Source organism: Raphanus sativus, chromosome 6, assembly GCF_000801105.2.
Source record: "Raphanus sativus cultivar WK10039 chromosome 6, ASM80110v3, whole genome shotgun sequence".
NCBI classification, from domain to species: Eukaryota; Viridiplantae; Streptophyta; class Magnoliopsida; order Brassicales; family Brassicaceae; genus Raphanus; species Raphanus sativus.
In genome coordinates this window covers 15077302-15090020 of record NC_079516.1, presented here as the reverse complement: position 1 = coordinate 15090020, position 12719 = coordinate 15077302, and the positions used below count along the sequence as shown (strand labels likewise).

Here is a 12719-nt window from a genome sequence, read left to right as displayed (position 1 = left end):
CATTTCTGTTGTTGTTTTCTTACCGTCTACAGACAAACCAAGTGTTCATTAAAGAAAAGAATGTGTTCAATAAGATGAATAATACTATTCATGTATCTCTTCAATACAAAACTCTCTAATATTATTCTTGGTTCCACCATATCACTTGTTGAAACTAAACAACAACTCCATTACATTTGTTCCAACAGTTGAATGATATAACACTCGTAGACAAGGTTATTTTTTCTCTCTTTATAAATCATCATCAAGAATCATGGAGCTGAAACAGCCAGTTGGTCTACACCACTTTCTGCGATGGTAACATTGGAGTGTTCGACGCATACACTCATAGATTAAGATGTCATATCTCTCCATCCGCCTACTTGCCTCAAGGGTAAGTAAGTGTTTATCCAACATTTCATTAGATTCTTAATTCTAAGTTAATCTAAGATTCCGATCAACGGTCCCTATTAATCTCAAGCGCCATCTTCAGTCTTTGCACTGAGATGAGTATCTTGAGTCGAACTCCTGGGCTTTCCAAAAAAAAAAACTATCCTTTTTCTGAAGTGAGTTTAGCCTTTACCAGCAGCCAATGGTCTCGTTAGCTTCAGTAGTCTCTTCCGAGAATCATCTCCCCTTCCTCTGTTTTCACCTGCAAGTGTTTTCTTGCGTCCCAAGACACTTGTAATCAGAGAGGTCATCTTTTTTACTTGGAAAACCAACTTCGGTCTGCTGAAATTCATCTTTCCTCTCTCTTCTTTCTTCTTCTTCTTGTATGTATTCGATGTTATTGTTGAATAACTTTCGAACCCAGTATATAAAACTCACTTCCCATATATTTGATCTCCAGCCTCCAAATATACATTTGTTTGGACTTTCTAGTGAACTACTTCTTCCCATAGTGTGTTCAATCTCTATGCTCTTAAAGAATTTATCTTCTTTAAACACATTCCCTAACTATACAATCCATATATGCTTTTAACCACGGCGGTTACCACACATTTAGTTGGGCCTGTAGTGTCCAGCCCGTATATATAACACCTAACAATGTTGCTGTTTAAAGCTTGTGATGATGTCCCACATCGCTTACGTTTGCAGGGAAGGACTCGCGAAGCATAGTATAAAAAGAGAAGGGGAGAGAACGAGCAAATCACTTACCTGGACGGGGTCAACTCATAATCAAAATTATGAGTGGCCTAGGCTAGTGATCTCTCTCCATTGCACAAAGGAGAGGATACAAAGGAGAGGGCGCTTAGCCTAAAGTCTCCCCAAGTGGGAGAGCCTGCGTTATTATTTGTGGCAGAGGGAGCCTGCGTTCGCGCGGCTCCTACCATCCGTATCAGTCTTTAGTCTTTGTTTGCTTAACATAAGTTATGGATGTGCGCTATGAACTATAACAGTAAGAGATTATATACAAACCCCATAGCAAAAAACTTGAGTAAACCGAAAATATACTTACGATATCAAGAACAGAACTCAGTGTTAGATATAATGATCAAAATACTTGTTTTCTTACAGTCTACAGACAAACCAAGAGTTCATCAAAGAAAAGGATGTGTTCAATAAGATAAGTAATACTCATTATTCATGTATCTCTTTTGACTCTTCAATACAAAGCTCTCTTAACATTACTCTTGGTTATCCTCCCACCATATCACTTGTTGAAAATAAACAACAACTCCATTACATTTGTTCCAACAGTTGTATGATCTAATACTCGTAGACAAATTTATTTTTTCTCTTTAGTAAAAGTTATTTTTTCTCTCCTATATAAATCATCATCAAGAATCATGGAGGTCTACACCACTTTCTGCGATGGTAACATTGGAGTGTTCGACGATGTCGTATCTCTCCATCCGCTTGCCTCAAGGGTAAGTGTTCATCCAACACTTCATTAGATTCTTAATTCTACGTTAATCTAAGATTCCGTCGTCTTGAATCTGCGAAATCGACTTAAAAGGAAGCCAGACAATTATAAACGTATGTCTGTATATCAAGTCTCTTTGCTTTCACAGGAACAAATGCTTGTCCCCTCTAGTTGTGGCCGCTCACCCGCAAGAGCCAAACCAGTTTGCGGTCGGTTTGAATGATGGGTCAGTTAAGGTGATAGAAGGGAAGGACTCGCGAAGCAGAGTCTAAGAAGAGATTTAGATGCAGCGTGCAATTTACTTAAGATGTCGTATCTTAGATAACGTTATTGCAATTCTCTAGTTATATGATACTGATCTCCTCTTTTATGTTTATTATATAATGTCTTTTATGTTGGCAAGCTACTTATAGAATCCCACATCGGAAGTATGTTCCTAGTAGTTTGGTTTTGTTTGATTATAAAACAAAGAGGCTTACGCAAGTTAAAAAGCATCTTTGCGCTTGGGGCAATGACGCAGCATATGAGGTACTAACCGAGGCGCGTCTATTGCTGGTTGAAAACTATTTCCAAAAACCCCCTCATTGATCTTGGGCTTTGACCTTGGACTCTGAGAATTTCTGGAAGGGCTCCCTTCGGTGTAAAGCCCTACAATCTTTTAGTTCAAATCTCTTTGTATTTTGGAAAAAGCCTATTTGTTGTCTCGTCTCTTCATTAGGCAACAACACTTTAACATTGATCTGTTTTTTTTTTCATGACAACTTCGTTACATGATAATCAGTCGCTGAATGATCTAATAAATGTACAAAAGTTACCGGAATGTTCTCCTATATGAATCGCCATCAAGAAGGATAGAACTGAAAATACTTTGAATGAACTCGCTCTGTTTCAACTTTTCTCTGTGTTTATCCTCTGCTGAAAGACACTGCTTTCCAATATTCCAGTAAAATCCTGTCAAAGACAGGAATCTTCAGAGCAAATCTGCAATTTGTATTCTTACAAACAAAGAAATTTCAGATCTCAAGAGCTTTAGTCAAAGATAACAAAAACAAAGTAATATATGGCGTTTTGTTGATCGAAGATGACATTTAATCCACAACACGAACCAAAATATAAGCAAAATACTGTTATATTGGATACGTTCGAGTGGTTCGTATCCAGAAAATGGCTTAAAACACTTAACTAGGCCCTTTAGAATCCGGCCCGTGTGTGTATATCATGAAAGAATCTTTGCCGTTTAAAGCTTGTGAGAGTCGGAGAGATGTGTAAATTGTCCCACATCGTTTACATTTAAAAGGAAGCACTCGCAGAGTATAGTATAAAAAGAGAAGCGGATACAACAAGCAAATCACTTACCTGGACGGGGCCAACTCGTGATCAAGAAGACGAGTGGCTTAGGCTAGTGACCTCCATTGCACTAAGGAGGGGCGCTTAGTGCAATGGATGTGCGCTATGAATTTATAAATATTAAGAGATTATATACAAACCCCATAAGTAAGAAACTGGAGTAAACCGAAAATATATTTAGGATCTCAAGAACAGAACTCAGTGTAGATATAGTGATCAAAATACCATACATTGCTGTTGTTGTTTTCTTACAGTCTGCAGACAAACCAAGAGTTCATCAAAGAAAAGAATGTGTTCAATAAGATAAATAATACTCATTATTCATGTATCTCTTTTGACTCTTCAATACAAAGCTTCTCTAACATTATTCTTGGTTATCCCACCATATCACTTGTTGAAAACAAACAACAACTCCATTAAATTTGTTCCAACAGTTGAATGATCTAATAATACTTGTAGACAAAGTTATTTTTTTCTCTCCTTTATAAATCATCATCAAGAATCATTGAGCAGAAAACCCCTTGAACGAACTCGCTCTGTTTCAACTTTTCTCTGTGATCCTCTGCAGAAAGCGACTTCTTCTCAACACTCCTGTAAATATCCAGTCAATACAAGAACAATCAGAGAGTGAATGTAGGAAAAAGCCAATCTGAGGATGATGAAAACCAATACCATACCGTTCAGGCAAACTCTGGTTTGATGTCTTTTTGGCAGAACTCGTCTCTGAAATGAAAAGTCCATCCGCCATCGGAGAAATGAAGGAAGACAGCAAAGGGTCAGCAGCTATACTGGAGGAAGAAGAAGGTACAACAACACGTGAAGATCCTTCAAACAAGCTCTGGAAGTTTCCATCAGGAAACTCTCTCTTCAAGATTGATAACATGGATTGAACCCCGCCTCTTCTTGATTTTCTTTTTCTCGTTGTCACGTAATATTATTAGTTAAGGAATGAAATGAAACAAAAAATACATTGAAGGAAATCACATAAAATAAAAATGATGGTTTGATTAAAAAAAAAGGATATCTTGAACATATTTGCATGTTGAAGAGTTATATGAGCAACCATATCAGAGCTCACTTTCACCGCACAAACGGGACATACCTACAAGGAGAACTGTGTGTCAAAAACAAATCTTCATCTTGTAGCAACTCTCCTAAAATTCTCAATGTTCAAGAAATCGTTAAACGGTAACTAGGCGCTTTATAGCGATTAGGCGGGTGCCCAAACTGATTTTTTAACGACTAGACCGATTTGCCGCCTACGCGGGCACCAAACACCGCCTATACCGATTTTCAGAACACTGAAAAATCCTATTCCTGACGCATATTTATTAGGCTACTTTCACTTCCCTAATTGTATGTCCAAGAAGAAGAGGAACTACTAAACAAAAGAGCAGTGGTTTGCCTAATCTAGGCAGAACCATGTGATGAAACATTAATTAGATTTTGATATATACACAATAGTATTGGAAGAAGTGCTTATACCCCATTGATTGTTTCAGTGGGATGATCTTCGTCTATGTGGCAGCAGAGAGAGACGATATCAAAGTAGTCAGAGCAGAAGGGGCAAGCATACTCTTCCCTGAACTCATCTTCTCCCTCTACCTCCTCAAACCCCAAGAAGTTATCTACGTTTATGATCAAAAACAAAAAGCAAACAATTAAAGATGGCACAACTACAAAAAACAAAATAAAACAGAACCTTGAGAAAAATAATTAGGCATACTAATAATGATTTCCATTCTTGCGTGTTACAAATATAAATTGGGATTAGAAGGAACATGGAGATATGTGATAGAAGAACATTGAGACATGTAATGAAACGACGTTTTACCAACGAACAAGATTTTGTATTTTATTGTTGTTCAATCAAGAATCAAAGATTCCAACCTTTTGAGAAATTCATCATACCAAATGCCTCAAAGATGGAAACTTTTCTCCATTTTTTTTTGTTTTTCTTTAAAAAAACAAAAGCAATTTCAACATCAGCAAGAGAAAGATCAACATCTATGCCATTACAATTTACAACAATATCGTGTCATTCTAATTCGTATATTTAATTTAATACCACAAAAAAATCAAATCTCAAAAATAAAACAAATAACAATATCGTGTTTTTTTTTTCAACTCACCAGATCGAGACAAGAAATCGAGCTGGTATCTTCGTGAAGCCGATGCGAGACGATCACTCCATGAATCAGAATCCATTTCTTTCTCGATTCCAAAACCGAATAAATTCGAAGAATCAAAGGTTGAGATACCAAAAAAAATTAAAGATTCTTGGTACGACGACGGCGATGCTGCGTTGTTTTCCGGAACTTGTCTTTTTTTTTCTTCTTTATGGACCTTTTTTTTTTAATTGTTTGGATAGAGAGTGAGAGACATAGGAGAGAGGAGACGAGTTCTTCTATTATGTAATACATAAATAATTTCTTAATTTAATTAGTTTTATTACATGTATTTACTTGTCTTTTTGATTTATTAATCTCTTGGTTTTCTAACAGCCTACACGAATGCATGCCGTTTGAACCTTTTACCCGCCGTGTATTTCCCTCTGGTAATATAAACTGGCACGCTTTTCCGCTCATTGAACACGTCGATCTGTTAGTCACACGCATACGTGTCTAAATATTATTGGTTTGCTTATGGTATATGTTGGTGAAGCAGGTGAACTTAACCCGCGCAAACAGAGTTTTCACTGTTTCAAAGATTTTTTTCTTGATTTTTATACATTTCATTTTTAGTTATATAGTTAAACCTTTTCTTTTGACATCAATAATTAAGTCTTCCTGTACCAAACCAAAACCGAAATGCTCCGGTTTAATTTTCACTTTTTAGATTTGACAAATGGTCTCTATGGGTCAGCTCTGTTGAAACAAAACAGGCCCAACTTCAGCATTTTAAATCATATCCACTCAAAAGAATGGCCCAAAAGGATAAGACAAAACAAAGGGCAAAACTGTCTTTTTAGCGAGATACTCTGTTTTTTTTTAGTTCAGGCGAGAACAGAGTTACAAGACAATAAGAGTAAACAAAGAGCAGCTTGTTCTTCCTCCTTCAGGCTCCGTCGTTTCTTGAGAAACACGCCACCATATGATGATACTATCGATGTGTTTATCTTCTTGTAGGCTTTGTGGCTATGAATACCCAACAACTCGGATCGTCTCTGTCTCATGAATCTGATCCCACATGCATTGCAAAGTGACTGCGAATCTCACCACAAAAACAAAAAGGAAACCAAATTAAGAATACTTCTTGAACTATCCAATTTCCTCTTGATATAAAAAAAAAAGTAAATGAAGAGTAGAAAGAAGAGACCTTGGGACCAGACGGTCCACCTCTCCACATTGGTGTCTTGGTGGTTTTGCAATCACTACAACACCTAACTCTCTCCTTCTCTTCTTCCATTTCTATGATAAATTTTGAGAAGAGCAACATTGACATATTAGATGAAGTACAAGAACATAGCTCTCTTGGATCAATCAAATCAATGGAACCAACCAACCTTTATTTTTAGAGCTACTTTCTGTAACCACAGCAGCCAAGAACTAAACTGTGAGCAAAATAAAGGGTCTTTTGTTTTCTTGGGGGGACTGATCACTATAAGGCAAAGAAGATTAATATGGAGAAACTATGGGAATATTGCTAGTTCTTTTTTTGTTTCTTTGTGTGTGTATGTATGGTAAGAGTTAATCATCAAGAAAGGCTTAAGATCTCCTTAAAAACTCTTCGAAACCAGTTTGATTGTGATAAGAAGACATAAACGCCCTTAGCCGCACTTTTGGTCAGTTAATGATTGTGGCCTTTCTGCTAGACTGATGACACAAAACAAAACATCTACCAAATCATTGTCAGGTGGAGAGCCAAGTGGCAGTGCACACGACCAGGATCTCTGGAATCTTTTTTTTTTTTAAATAACTATGAGTGCGTGTGTGTGTTGTATTAGAGAAAAGAAAGTAGAAGAAGCCACAGATTCAGCAAATTTGTTCACGTGAAGACAGAGAAAAAAGTAATGAAACAAAAGCCACCAATGTTTTCACTTACTTATAGACCTTTTTGTTGTGATGTGGAAGCCAATAGTCTTCTTCCTCAACCAGTTCGAGGAAAAAGCAAAAATGCACATAATATAAAGGGAAACACAAAGGCAATAGAATAGTCATTCCAAACCCAACATAATATTTTCTAATATGTTATAGCCAAGTGAAAGAGAACTTTTCAATTTAGATAGTAAGTGGGGATTTGATTTGAAAGTTGATTATGTTTTGAAGATTTAGAGCTCATGGAATTGGTTGATTTGGTATATCTTGTAATGCTGTTTTTATACTTGTTTGAGAAGTCATTTTATAACGTGGAATAGATGAAACTCACATACTTTTTATGTTGGCATATGCCAAAAGGATAATGATTCTACACATTGTTGGGGGATAAACTCGAAACACATATACAACAGGTGAAAACTGACTTTGTCAAAATAAATTTTAAAATATGGTATAGGCAAATAGGAAAAAAAAAACATAAATATATCTTATATATAAATCGTGCACCTCAAGAAACCTTTGAATACAATATTGCATGTAAAGGCTACAAGTGACAAGCCCTCTGCTATAGAACCATTTATATATAGGGGCTAAGTAAATACTTGAAATATAAAACATGTAAACTGATTTGGTTATATATACAGTATAGTCTTTTTTTTTTGTAGAGATTTACATATCAAACATGGTATACACAAAGACTAATCCCCAGTACTTATTAAACCATTGGAAACATTCAATGGACGGGATCAATTTAACTAACCCTATTCTATCACAACTCATAAGGAAAGAATAAAAACTCACACACATACACAATATACACATCTTAAACCTCTGAATCTAATACAGTAGACAAGGGTTCTTACAAGCATTCCCTGATCTTTTTCTGGCAGTTGTGAGTTTCCAGACTTCTCGGATCTTAAAAGCTGCCTTAACCTTACACCACCTGCCTCTTGGAGATCCCACATTAATGTTTGCAATACTAACATCAAACGTTCCAGCTTCTTGCGTGCCAGACACGCTAACACAAAAACTATTCAATTGTTGCTCCAAATTCGCTGCACCTGGCGACCAGTTCAAGGGCAAGTCATGATGGTGAGGATAAGCAAAAGTGTTCTCATGATCATCCTCGTCATTCTCCATATAATCTCTTGTCGCTACAGTTTGCGATTCGCTGTGCACCGGATCGTGTTCACTAACCCTAAAGCTGTTTCTTTGCATGAATTTTCCGTCGATATGAAACGACGTCGTGGCTGGTGAGTTATCAAAATTCATCACCATCTCTGGTTGGACCGTGGAGTTTGAAGCTGTGAAGTAAAGAGAGCTCAAAGAGTCTAATGGAATCGAAACTCCTGCATATTCGAAAAGAGAAGGAAAAAAACATCGTTAAGTCTAGATATTTACGTACCAAAATACCTTAGACCGTAACCAAAGTTTTAAATATATATACCTTGAAAATTGTTGTGTTGCAATCCAGGATTTTGCGTGCATTGCAAGGACCTATGTGGATGCTCCACAAAGGTCCTAAACTGGCTAAGGTTTTGATACGCTTCACGCTTTAACTCGACAAGCTGATAAGCTGGTAGCTGATCTGGATTTTGAAACGTGCCATCACTGAAGTACACTTTGATCACTTCATAGACAGAGTTGAAAATAAGTGAAACGCCAAGAGCGGTTGTGTTGTAGATGTAACACTCTGCTTCGTCCAAAACGCATTCCATCGCATGGGATACAATTGCTTCATATGTTCTCTTTGAGATTCCTCCACCAGGTATGTGCTCTCCACCAAGTAGCTGTTAAAAAAGAACAACTTAGGTTAGGTTTATTTTATTTTTTATTTTGGTAAAAGTTAGGTTTTTATTTACTTCAAAGACTCATTTGAATTATTTTAGGTTTATAATCAATCTTACGTTGTATAGCGCATCTGCATCTACAGTGTGCCAACGACGAAAATCCTTAACGGTAATAATCTTCCGTTCAGCCAAACGCTTCGCTGAAACGCGAGCTATTTTCTCCAGTCTCCAAACCTCGTCACCGGGGTACGGAGGATGATGTTTTTTATACGCTGCATAACCAAAAAAAAATGTAAAAATATTAGCATTAAAACACTTTTATTCTAAAAAATTCATATAAAAATCTCAAAATATTATTAATTATAATTCTTAGTTTTATTTATTTTGTACTTGAGTTTTGGTTTAGTAATTATAATTTAGAATTTAGAATTTAATATTTAGGGAGTGAGATTAGGGTTAAACTATTACCATACATTTTTAAGGTTTAAAGTAATTTAATCATTTTATATTCAAATTATTGTTAATTTTAAGATTTTTCTCTTTGTAAACTATTTTGTCATAATTTTTTTGTGCGTCATCTTAGTGATTTGTTTTAATATTCCACCCTAAACGCATTAACCGTTTCGGACAGCAAGTATACTTACATTCTCCACGTTGGTCTTTAACTTTAAAGGCTTCACTTCTTGCCTCCACGGCTCCACCACCGGTTAGTCTAGCACCTAACCGGAACCTCTTACTCCTAGTCCAGCTGGAATTATCCGAGAAAGTAACAACTCCGGAGATCACTCCGACGCCGTTTTTAAGCGTCACCGTTAAATCTCCGGTGAGTAACGGACGTTTTCCTTCGCGTTGCTTTTCAATATACCCTTTGAATACGTCAACGGTCCAGCTTTCCTCCGTGAAGTCACCGTTCAGCGGCACGATTTCGACCCGAGAAGACGAGAGCGGTCCCGAGACGACTCTGGAGTTCGTGGCTGTATCCACGAGCTCGAACGCTACGGGAGAATGGTCCTTGGCTTCGATCTTGGCACACGTGAATATCGTAGACGGTGGTGCGTTGATGAATCGTAGCTTGAATCGTGAACGCAAGGATGGCGTCTCTGAACGCGAACGCTCCATTGTGGACGATGACGAAGAGAATTGAGGTTGTATAATAATACGATCAAGCTCCTCTCGAACCTACATATTTAAAAGAAAAAAGACTAATTAGTCACTAGTTTACATATATCATTGAATATAAAACCAAGCAAAACAACTGCATGCAAATTAAATATTAAAGAAAAACACGTGTTTATGCAACTTGATTATTAATACTTCATAGTTATATGTATATAATTTGATATATTATGGTAACTGGCTAGACCATACAATATTGTTGATAGAGCCCACAGATTTTAAAACCACAGAAACTAAAACGGGACAGAAGAGGGAAGAAGAAGTCAGCCAAAGCTGGTGGCTATGCAGGATTAATGGATTAATTTAACCAATTTATTGATTAATTGAGATTTTAGGTAAGTTATGTGGTTTATGTGAATATTGTAGTTGAAGACGACGACAAAACTCACAATTTTTCTGATCATGTTCTCCATCTCGACCATGTATTGTTTAGTTGACCGATCTTTCATCACTTTCTTCACAGCTCTGTGGTTAACATGAGAAAAACAAACTCAAAACTTTAAACCCTTGTTCGAAAACCAACAAAACCAAGCAAAATTATTTGTCTTGTAAGATGGAAAAAAACTCACTTCTTGAATGTTATTTTATGAGGTTTTAAACCATTGGGTACACTATCCCCATGAAAAGGGTTGTGTTGCATCTTCATTGATCACTTTTTTTGTGTGTATGTGATCAGATTTTAAAAACCTGAAAGTTTTTATGAAGTCTTTCTAAAAAAGAAAGGGATCTTTGTGTGTGAGAGAGAAGAGAGCAAGAGATGAGTTTGTGAAAGAATAGCTGGTTGGGATTTTAAAGGGATTTGAGCCTTGACTAAGTAGCACTTGAAACTTCGAGGAAGATTCGTTCAGCTCTCCTTAGTTTTTGTAGTGCTATTCATTAAAGACGCTATAGTTAGTTATTTAGTTTTTTGTTAATTAATTAAAACCAAATCAATTGCTAGTTGAAGTACAAACTTATAACAACCTAGAATATACACTCTATCCGGCCAAACATGTACATGTATTTAAACCAATATTTATCTAACGGGTTAAAAGAAAATCCACGCATATTGGGAAAGTCAGATATAAAGTGAAATTACAATCTAATAATTCAGTCTATAGATTTTTTTTCATGTACTACATTCTTTTAACATTTTTGTTGGAACAATTCTCTTAACGGGAGATCAGCCGAATAATGAAAACAGGAACTAGTTCCTAAATCATTTTTATTTCAATTTCTACTCTTTTCTTTTGGACTCATTTTTATTTATCTCATCTGATTAATTTGACGCCAATAAGCGTTTAGATATCTGATATCTCCAGCGAAATAAAATAGACATGATATTTTTGAAATAATATATTCCGGAGTAAGAGAAAAATATCATTGACCTAAACACACATATTAAGGAAAATAAGATTTTCTGATGTCTCTAACTGATATATTGTCAGTTATAATATGTAAACTTGAGAAAACGTGTACTAGTTTTCCATTGTAAATTAAATATGTAATTAAACATCATCATGAAATAATTTCAATAAGAAATTAGTAGATGATCTCTTCTATCTTGGTTTCTAAGTATTACAAACGTTCACTTGTATAGTTTGTGGTTAGAAATCATATGAGCGAAAAACATTTGTTGTTATCAGACAAGATCCTGCATTTATGTGTAAGAATTGCATCTTAATAGATGTTACATTCGACGCGTTTTATAATTATTAATTCAAAGCTTTTTTTTATCAAAGCTTTTGTCCGTTTCTCAATCATTGACTAGACCTGAGAAAACGTAACTCTTATGGTGCTACCATGCACAATCAAACTCTTATGGTACATTTCGTATTTTCTAAATTTAGGAGTGGTATGAATATGATGCTTGATAAAAAAAAAGAAGTAAGAAGTAGTTTGATCATATCGAAATTTAGCATACACTAACGTTAAATTGTTCTATTTAGCTTAATGGACTATCTCAATTTTATAACGTTAAAAATTTTATAAACCAGCCAAAAAGAACCGTTGACATAAGCGTTGACAAGGCTACATCGTCAACTAAAAGCATATGACCCCAAAAAAACACGTTTAGGCGGTACTGTTAACGCGGTTTAAGTAGTTTATGATCATATAAAATAACATTCAGCATAAATATCAAAGTTTTCAAGATTGCAAGGACAAGATGGAGATAAATATTAGAACATTTTTTTCTTCATTAACGCGTTCCGATGATGGACAATCTCCCTCAACGATGGAAACCAAGTAAAACGACACAAACGTTTTTTTTAAGAAAAAAATGCAAATAGGATAATCTCTTTGTTTCATTTTATATGATGTATAAGAGTAATGCATATTGATTAAGAAAATACTATTTTTATATGATTTATCTTGTTTATATAAAAATACCATTAAACAAAACTAATTTAACCAATAAATAAAAATGTAGTATTATGTTATATTGGTCACAAATTTCAAATTTTTAAAAATTTTATCTAAAAATAAGCATCACTTATTTACAATAAAAATATTTTAAGCATCAAATAAACTGAAGCAGAAAAG

At 35.5% G+C, this 12719-nt stretch overlaps 3 protein-coding genes, 1 non-coding gene and 1 pseudogene across 4 annotated transcripts; 2 read left to right on the top strand and 3 right to left on the bottom strand.

Moving 5' to 3' along the window:
* Positions 1–1129: 1129 nt before the first annotated feature.
* Positions 1130–1309, top strand: LOC130497328 (U1 spliceosomal RNA; annotated as a pseudogene).
* A 1030-nt stretch (positions 1310–2339) lies between these two features.
* LOC130497131 (U4 spliceosomal RNA) lies at positions 2340–2494 on the top strand. The gene has a single exon (XR_008936144.1). It is a non-coding gene; the product is annotated as a U4 spliceosomal RNA (small nuclear RNA).
* A 981-nt stretch (positions 2495–3475) lies between these two features.
* On the bottom strand, positions 3476–5585 carry LOC108806550 (protein DEHYDRATION-INDUCED 19 homolog 6). Its single transcript, XM_018578694.2, has 5 exons — positions 5326–5585; positions 4679–4821; positions 4218–4295; positions 3871–4121; positions 3476–3784 (listed from the first exon to the last, which is right to left on the bottom strand). The coding sequence occupies exons 1-5, from the start codon at positions 5399–5401 to the stop codon at positions 3676–3678; spliced, it is 657 nt and encodes a 218-aa protein (XP_018434196.1). The 5' UTR covers positions 5402–5585; the 3' UTR covers positions 3476–3675.
* Positions 5586–6188: 603 nt separating this feature from the next.
* Positions 6189–6601, bottom strand: LOC130495585 (GATA transcription factor 23-like). The gene is made up of 2 exons (XM_056986997.1): positions 6512–6601; positions 6189–6398 (listed from the first exon to the last, which is right to left on the bottom strand). The coding sequence occupies exons 1-2, from the start codon at positions 6599–6601 to the stop codon at positions 6189–6191; spliced, it is 300 nt and encodes a 99-aa protein (XP_056842977.1).
* Positions 6602–7838: 1237 nt separating this feature from the next.
* LOC108811491 (calmodulin-binding protein 60 G-like) lies at positions 7839–10939 on the bottom strand. Its single transcript, XM_018583540.2, has 6 exons — positions 10766–10939; positions 10586–10661; positions 9665–10199; positions 9138–9292; positions 8678–9020; positions 7839–8579 (listed from the first exon to the last, which is right to left on the bottom strand). The coding sequence occupies exons 1-6, from the start codon at positions 10840–10842 to the stop codon at positions 8068–8070; spliced, it is 1698 nt and encodes a 565-aa protein (XP_018439042.1). The 5' UTR covers positions 10843–10939; the 3' UTR covers positions 7839–8067.
* Positions 10940–12719: the final 1780 nt, after the last annotated feature.